The following is an 8,638-nucleotide window of genomic DNA, read 5'->3' as shown; positions in this document are numbered from 1 at the left end:
TTCATTGGATGAATGAATTTACCCTTCCAGTCAATCAATTTCTCAAAATTCTACAACCTCATATCGGTTGAAAGAGGGGGAGCCTGGTCCGTCACAGGAGAGTACATGACGCTGGAGGGATGGATAAGGGCCTATCCATTGAGGAAGTCCCGGTCAACTCGATCCCCTTCTTCTAGATGAGGCGTTCCCACGTGAAATGCTTTCTATTTCAAACATCAAAGTGCTCATAGCAAGATACTAAGGGGATGTAGTGCAGTGGTGCACGTCCTGTCTGCTAATTTATATGTTGCATATTCGATATATAATAGGACTATTTGTGTCCATTTATAATTTATTAGGTTACTATTTTATTGTACTGGACCCGTGAGCTTCTTTATAACCAAAAAAAAAAAAGAAGTGCTCCTGTGTATCTGATTAGAATTAAGAACAACTCGGCCTCATGGCGTACTTCAAATATGTGCAACTGGTCACTTTCTGCTATGATTGCGGCATCGTCATTGAACATGAACTGGGGAACTGCGATTCTGAGCAACCTGTCATTCTGTAATCCATGGCTTCCTCAACTACCAGCCTGTTCTTCTTCCTTCTATGATTTCTTCAAGGATAATAACTTCTTTGGCGATGCATTAATTGCCGCATCCTACACATTGTATAATTGGAAACAAAGGTTGTACTTGATAGGAAAAAAAAAAAAGAATGAAAACAAACCACTTTTTCTTGATGTAAAAAATTCATGTTGAGAGATTTTTATCCTTTAATGAGCTAATTCTATTTAATTGAATTAGTCGGGACTTATTAAACTTTCGAATACCATGATACATACTGAAAAAATGAAAAGAAAAAAGGAATATAATGAAATTTTCGCTCTCCTTATTTTTTATTTTTCACTTTGTTGTGCTTTTAAGAGTCTGAATAATCATTTTTTAAGATGATGTATTTTCTCTTTAACTTGATAAAATGAACATTCATTTAAGAAAGTTGAGGAATTCCCACTACACCTCGATAGATTTTAATTAAAAAAAAAAAATGAGGATGCATTTATTAAAGTCTAAAATAACATATTTGTAATTATAAGGCTAACGTAAGTTAAAGATCTTTAGATCTTTATTATATTATATTATGTATATTATATTGTCATGATTGTAATTCTATTACTAAATATTGAGGTTCTTTATTATATTCACATTGGATAAATTACAATTATGATATTATATTTGTTGAAAAAATTAATTTCAGTCCTACGGGACAGCAGGCACTTTGCCTTAGTACATAAAGAAAGATGATGCATGGACATGGTAAAATGGTAATAATAATATTGCTTAATAAGACTCATCCAAGAAAAACATTGCTGAATAAGATTAAAATAAAATAACGATTTTATTCATACTGTTGGACGGATTCGAAAACATAATCTTTTAGCCGAATCAAATAATACTACTTTAATCAAAGTCGGATTGCAATTGAACAATTGATTTAGCGATATCCCGCAGCAAAGCACGGATTTCTACCTAATTACATTTATTTAAAGGATCAGATGAGCACTGCAACTAAGGTAGTGCCTTATACGTCTCTCTGTATTTCTAAGGCTCGGGCCAATTTCCTTGAAGATTTTTCCAGTGATTCTATCTCATCACGTGACATGAAGTAACGAATTACCAATTACATTAAAGTAATATTATTGATTTTTTTTAATCCATCGTTGTGAGATAAGCTCATTTAAAATTGTGAGTTAGATATCTACCCAAAAAAATTGTGAAATAAAATGATAGAGGAAATGAATAGGGATCGATTTGTTCAATTAGTGTTTATTTATCTTGTCTATTAGCTTCAATTGGCCGTGGAAATAGTGAATTTTGGCCATGGAAAAAACCCTCGCCTTTTTCAATTTTTCCTAATAGGAATTGCAACGACAATTCCATGTCTCCACTTCCACGGGACAAAACCTCATTGTTTTATTTTATTTTATTTTTTTAAAATAGACCATCATGAGTGAATAGGCCGAAGCCCAAGAAGTTCAAGTCCACCCTTAGAAAGGCCCAACAAGTTACTGGGCCGGACAGTCTCAGCTCGATAATATGTTTTCACTTAACAAGGGCAGGCCGAGATTACTGCGCTCGCTGCTTACGTTCACCGAGAATTCCTCGACGGGCACTCCCTCTACCGTTAGATCGCTCTCTTCTTCTCCTTCCGGTTTCTGGGGCATTCCAGCGGCCGGAGAAGGTAGGTAACATCGGGACCGGGTATGTAAGCGGAACCGAGAGATATGCTTTATATGAGGGAGCTTTACGAAAACGAATTAGATAGTAGAATATCAGACCAAGTCCTAAACGAATTAGATCGTAGAATAAATCTCACTTGGATTCTATGTAACAATTGCCCTTACTACTGCATTCCAAATCCTCTAGGAATTTGGTCTCAGATCTTATAGCCTAATTTTTTCGGTATGTAACTCGCATCTGGAAACTCAAGAGGCCCCCGATTAATTCAATTCAAGTGAGTCGGTCCATTAAAGGATAAAACTTTCCCAGCGTGAATTTTCTTCATTTACAACATTCAAATTCAAGACTTTATTTAAGAAAAATAAATGTCGAATCACTGGAATCAACCCGTATTAGTACGATATAGCCAAATTTATTTATTTATTTGAGTTTTTGTGGTTTGCGAGGGAAAATAAGTCCAAAGGTTTTAAAGGGGTGGGATTGGATGATGACCACTTGAACTCTTACATGGGCCCTACAAAGCCCCAAGGCTTGAGGTTACAATTTCACATATATGTGGCAGATTTGGAGCCTTAGTCCATTCCTGGCCTACAAATTATACTTTATGTAGCTCATTTTCACAAATTAAAAAATTTATTTACCACAAAAAAAAATGTTTGAAATAAGTAATCTCCTTCTCCACGACATTATTCAGTTAAGGACAGCCATCACTCGCAAAAGAAAAAAAAGATATAAACCAAAGATTTTAATAATAGGATTGGAAATGAATACATTTACTTATTGATTTGATGAAATGTTACGTAATATGAAATGGAAAATATAAAACACGAGTAACTTTTTGGGTCATATAATTGTTTTTAATTTCACCCCTAATTATGTTTTCTTTTTTAAATATCTATTACATGAAAAATAAGAAATAAATGAGAGGATGAATGAATTGAACTTGATAAAATGAAAATTTGTGCAAAAACCCAACCCGTATAATTTGAGGCCCAAACTCAACCGATCCCACTTGGCTGTCTCTCCCTCTCTCTCTCTCTCTTCCCCTCCGTTATCCCCAACAGCTCGAGACCGCCAGAAAGGGCAGAGGGGGAAAGCTCAGCTCAACGAGAACACTGAGCTAATGGCAGTAGAGTCGGTGAGAATGGCGGGCTCCTCCACTCTCTGCAGCCTCAACGGTTCTCAGAGGAGGCCCTTCCTTCTCCCGCAGAGCTCCCGTGTCGTGGGTCTCCGCCCTCGGGCGGCTGCGGCTGCTTCGGTTTCTTCCTCGGTGTCTCAGTTCCTGGGAAGTGGGAGGATTAGCTCGAAATCGGTCAAGCTCTCGACTTTGGAGAAACGGGGCAGGAGGAACTTCTCCATCTTCGCCATGGCCGGTGAAGGTCTGTGCTTGCAACTCATCTTTGTTCCTCATTGATTATTTGATTGAATTACGGTCTCAGGGCATTTGATGGGTTGGCAACTTAGTTGAAGTTTTATTCTTGCTGAATTCTTCTTATTGGGTGATTGCTGGTCAAGTCGGCAGCTTTCGGTGCTTTTCTGCTTTATCCGACCTCCAATTCCGGCAATTTTAGTTCACTGTTGTTTTCTTCCATACGTTGTTGTGATGAATTCTCGAATGGCGCATCTCGCAAATGACTTACAACTTGCAGAAGTTAGGATTGAGAAATCAGGAAGTGTTTGCGGTGAGCAATGCTTATCAAATGGGAGACATTCTTATGGCTGCCTATTGTTTAGTGCTTAATCTGCTCGCGAGTTTCTGATGTTCGATACAGCTTGTGATTAACTTTTCAGGCTTGATATCAATTTTAATCCGAAAAGATTAGACCCTTTTTCATTCGTTTCAGATGTTTCTTAGTCCTGTTCGATGAATTTGCCATTCATGTGATAAGTTTTTCCCCCTCTTTCAATGGCAGATGAAAAGCGTACAGTCCCGCTGAAGGACTATAGGAACATCGGGATTATGGCCCACATAGATGCAGGGAAAACGACCACCACGGAGCGAATCCTCTACTACACAGGCCGAAATTATAAGATTGGGGAGGTCCATGAAGGAACAGCCACAATGGACTGGATGGAGCAAGAGCAAGAGCGGGGGATCACTATAACTTCTGCCGCAACCACCACATTCTGGAACAAGCACCGCATCAACATCATTGATACCCCAGGGCACGTGGACTTCACCCTTGAGGTCGAGCGTGCCCTGCGGGTGCTCGATGGTGCAATCTGCCTCTTTGACAGTGTTGCTGGTGTTGAACCTCAGTCTGAGACTGTGTGGAGGCAGGCTGATAAGTATGGGGTTCCACGTATCTGCTTCGTGAACAAGATGGACCGGCTTGGGGCAAATTTCTTTCGTACTAGGGACATGATTGTGACGAATTTGGGAGCAAAGCCCCTTGTGATTCAGCTACCCATTGGTGCGGAGGATAATTTCCAAGGGGTTATTGACTTGGTCAGGATGAAGGCGATTCTTTGGACAGGGGAAGAGTTAGGGGCAAAGTTCGTGTATGATGAAATTCCTGCAGACCTACAGGAGATGGCTGAGGATTACCGATCGCAGATAATTGAAACGATTGTAGAGCTGGACGACGAGGTGATGGAGAAATACCTGGAAGGAGTTGAGCCTGATGAGGAGACAATTAAGAAGTTAATCAGGAAAGGGACTATCTCAGCAAATTTTGTTCCGGTGTTATGTGGGTCTGCCTTCAAGAACAAGGGTGTCCAGCCTCTGCTTGATGCAGTTGTAGACTACCTCCCTTCACCTCTTGATTTGCCCCCTATGAAGGGTACTGACCCTGAGAACCCAGAAGTGACGATCGAACGGGCCGCCAGTGATGACGAGCCCTTCTCTGGCCTTGCATTCAAGATCATGAGTGACCCATTTGTGGGGTCCCTCACATTCGTGAGAGTCTATGCTGGGAAATTGATTGCAGGATCGTACGTTCTGAATGCAAATAAGGGCAAGAAGGAGAGAATTGGAAGGCTTCTTGAGATGCATGCGAATAGTCGAGAGGATGTGAAGGTAGCTTTGGCCGGTGATATTGTTGCACTTGCGGGTCTTAAGGACACAATCACTGGGGAGACTCTCTGCGATCCTGGCTGTCCGATCCTTCTTGAGCGAATGGACTTCCCTGATCCTGTGATCAAGGTTGCCATCGAACCTAAGACCAAGGCTGATGTCGACAAGATGGGTGCTGGTCTAGTCAAGCTTGCCCAGGAAGACCCATCATTCCATTTCTCACGTGATGAGGAGATCAATCAGACGGTGATTGAAGGGATGGGAGAGTTGCATCTTGAGATTATTGTTGATCGACTCAAGAGAGAATTCAAGGTTCGTTTCTCCTTGGATTATTTGATTGCGAGTGTAGTGGTTTCTACAAATTTCTATTTGGTTTAGGAAAATTCTGTTTAAGATTTTCCTTCTTGCAAATTTCAAAATTTTAAGGTACAAGTATTTATTTGGACTTCAAAAAGTTTTGATGAAACCATAGGAACTTGTCTCTATCTTGAAAAGAAATCGAGGAAAGAACTAGTTATAAGCATTTCCGTGCAACTAAAACTGTTCTCCAAATCTAAGTCGGGTTTTTTTTTGGGAGAAGTGTCATATATGACCTAAACCAATTACTGCAATCACTATAACTCAGTACTGCATGCCCAGGTTGAAGCTAATGTGGGGGCTCCACAAGTGAACTACCGAGAGAGCATCTCGAAGGTGTCTGAGGTGAAGTACATCCACAAGAAGCAGTCAGGTGGGCAAGGGCAGTTTGCTGACATCACTGTACGGTTCGAGCCCCTAGACGCGGGCAGTGGATACGAGTTCAAGAGTGAGATCAAGGGAGGAGCCGTCCCAAAGGAGTACATCCCTGGAGTCATGAAGGGGCTTGAGGAGTGCATGAGCAATGGAGTCCTTGCAGGATTCCCCGTGGTTGATGTTCGGGCAGTTCTAGTGGACGGATCCTACCATGATGTGGACTCAAGCGTCTTGGCTTTCCAATTGGCTGCTAGGGGAGCCTTCAGAGAGGGCATGAGGAAGGCAGGTCCAAGGATGCTGGAGCCGATAATGAAGGTCGAGGTTATCACGCCTGAGGAGCACTTGGGAGACGTTATTGGGGATCTGAATTCCAGAAGAGGGCAGATCAACAGCTTCGGGGACAAACCCGGTGGCCTCAAGGTACACTTTACGTCTAAATCCGAACTTAAAAGTTTTTTCGTTTGTGGAAAACTGCCTGCAGTTTCCCATTTTTATTTCTCGAAAAACATGACAGAATGGAAACTGGGCCTTCTTGGAAATAACAACCCCGAATAACTCAAGACAACGCGTGGATATTTGAAAAAATGAATGCAGTATCAGATATCAACTTTGTTTTATGCTCCTGTTTATTGTGTTACTGCAGGTTGTCGATGCGTTGGTTCCCCTGGCAGAGATGTTCCAGTACGTAAGTACGCTTCGTGGGATGACCAAAGGCCGAGCATCCTACACGATGCAGCTAGCCAAGTTCGACGTCGTCCCGCAACACATCCAGAACCAGCTCGCCTCAAAGGAGGAAGTTGCTGCCTGATCTCAACATCAACCACCACTCCTGCATAGAAACAAAAAATTTTGTTCATTTTGCGAGTGCGAAATATGTATGGATCAAAATGAAGCCCACTGTACTACACAAAGAACAACGTAGAGGAACTTTAAAATCCGAGTGCTGGGCAAAATGAAATTTTGTGCTCCTGTTCCGTCTCAAATTCTCAATCGTATTTTTTTTCCCTAAATTGAATCAACTCTCCTAATCATGAATGTTCATCATTCACAAAATTTGAATTACGAAATTGAACTACTAGAATCAATCCATATTGGTGTTTAGTCCCCCCCCCTTTTTTTTTTTGTTAAAGATGATAAACAACACACAAGTCATTGCCCATCCTAACAATGGGAGGTAGTTCAGTTGGCGACGCGCTCGTGTTCTAAGCATTCAGGGGTTAAAGTCTGCTCAAAGACTAGGAGACTTGGAGCAAACAATGGGGAAGGTCCCCTATTTATTATTAAACTCGCTTACAACAATAATAATTTGAGTATAGGCTTTCGGATTGGGGTGTTCCTTTGAAATCTCATTGAGTTCGCGATGGCGTACCCAGGTCCTTGGGTCCTGGTGCAGTTATGGCTTAAATTGGACATTCAATGGCGAAGTTCAAGCCCAATGATTATGCCACATGGGGATTGCTACGCTAGTCGTCCCCTATCCCTTTTCCTGGCTATAAAAAAAAACTCATATTAGCAACATTAGTTAGTTCAAGCGGTTCGATACTTATTCCCCTTAAGTAAGGTTTCGGATTCGAGTCTTATGGATGGAGAAAATCCATACTGGTAGAGTTTTACCCTCTCAGTATATATATAAAAAAACTCATTAGCAACATTAGTTAGTTCAAGCGGTTCGGTACTTGTTCCCCTTAAGTAAGGTCTCGGATTCGAGTCTTATGGATGGAGAAAATCCATACTGGTAGAGTTTTACCCCCTCAGTAGGCCGACCTGGTTCGAATTGGATTAGTCGGAGCCCGATGAGCTTCTAGATACCAGAATACATGATAACTCGGCAAAAATCGAGTTAAATGGCCACATGTGGGGCTATATTTGTATGCTAAGGCTTTGAGTTAGTCGTGTCTTAGGCTAGTTTTTAGCAGTTTTAATGTTAGTTTGGATTTAGTAATGTTAGGTACTTTTTGATAATCTCTCGTTAGTATTCGAGAATTTTATACCAATATTTACTATTGATGTCAAGTTTTGTGTTTTAGGGATGATTATGGAGTTATGAGAAATTCGAGGACTAATTTCGAGGTTTGGGATGCAAAGAGAGTGCATAGAGTCATCTTAGATGAAATTTTTGTGGCGAAGTTCTGAAATTACGGTAGCAATTTCGTTCAGCTGAAACAGATGAAATTATCGCAGCAATATTAATGTTTTGCCACGGCAATGTGAGCTGAGTGCATATCTCGTTTCTCTTCAGTATTTTAGGCAACTTTGGGCCATGTGACATCTTGGGAATTATTGTGCAATAGGATACCTTGTGGACCAAGTCTAGAAAACAATATATTAAGGATTGCTTTTATTTCAAATTAGGAAATTAAATTTGAATTTTTAGGAAATTAAAGTTGGAGATTTTATGGAGAATTTCTTGGGATTCTTTTGGGGATACTTAAAGGCCTTTTGGCTAAATGTGAAGAGATGAGATTGACTCCGGGAAAAGAGTAAACATGGAGAGCATCGGGAGACCAAGGAGAAGACAGAGACAACCCGAGCCCGAGAAGGGCCATGTTTTCTTTCAATTCTTTTTTACTCTTGCGTTCTATTATGTTATCTTCAAATTCTTGGTTGTTGAACTCCATTATCATCACGAGCTAAATCTATTTTACCTAGGGTATCAATGGAACCTAGAGTT

The 8,638-nt window shown here is 40.8% G+C and overlaps 1 protein-coding gene across 1 annotated transcript; it reads left to right on the top strand.

Annotated features, from left to right (window-relative positions):
- The first annotated feature begins 3,206 nt into the window (after positions 1-3,206).
- LOC116213227 (elongation factor G-2, chloroplastic) lies at positions 3,207-6,977 on the top strand. Its single transcript, XM_031548095.1, has 4 exons — positions 3,207-3,598; positions 4,133-5,547; positions 5,875-6,387; positions 6,611-6,977. The coding sequence occupies exons 1-4, from the start codon at positions 3,343-3,345 to the stop codon at positions 6,773-6,775; spliced, it is 2,349 nt and encodes a 782-aa protein (XP_031403955.1). The 5' UTR covers positions 3,207-3,342; the 3' UTR covers positions 6,776-6,977.
- Positions 6,978-8,638: the final 1,661 nt, after the last annotated feature.

This window comes from Punica granatum, chromosome 1, assembly GCF_007655135.1.
Source record: "Punica granatum isolate Tunisia-2019 chromosome 1, ASM765513v2, whole genome shotgun sequence".
Lineage (NCBI taxonomy): Eukaryota > Viridiplantae > Streptophyta > Magnoliopsida > Myrtales > Lythraceae > Punica > Punica granatum.
This window is presented reverse-complemented; position numbering and strand designations above follow the sequence as displayed.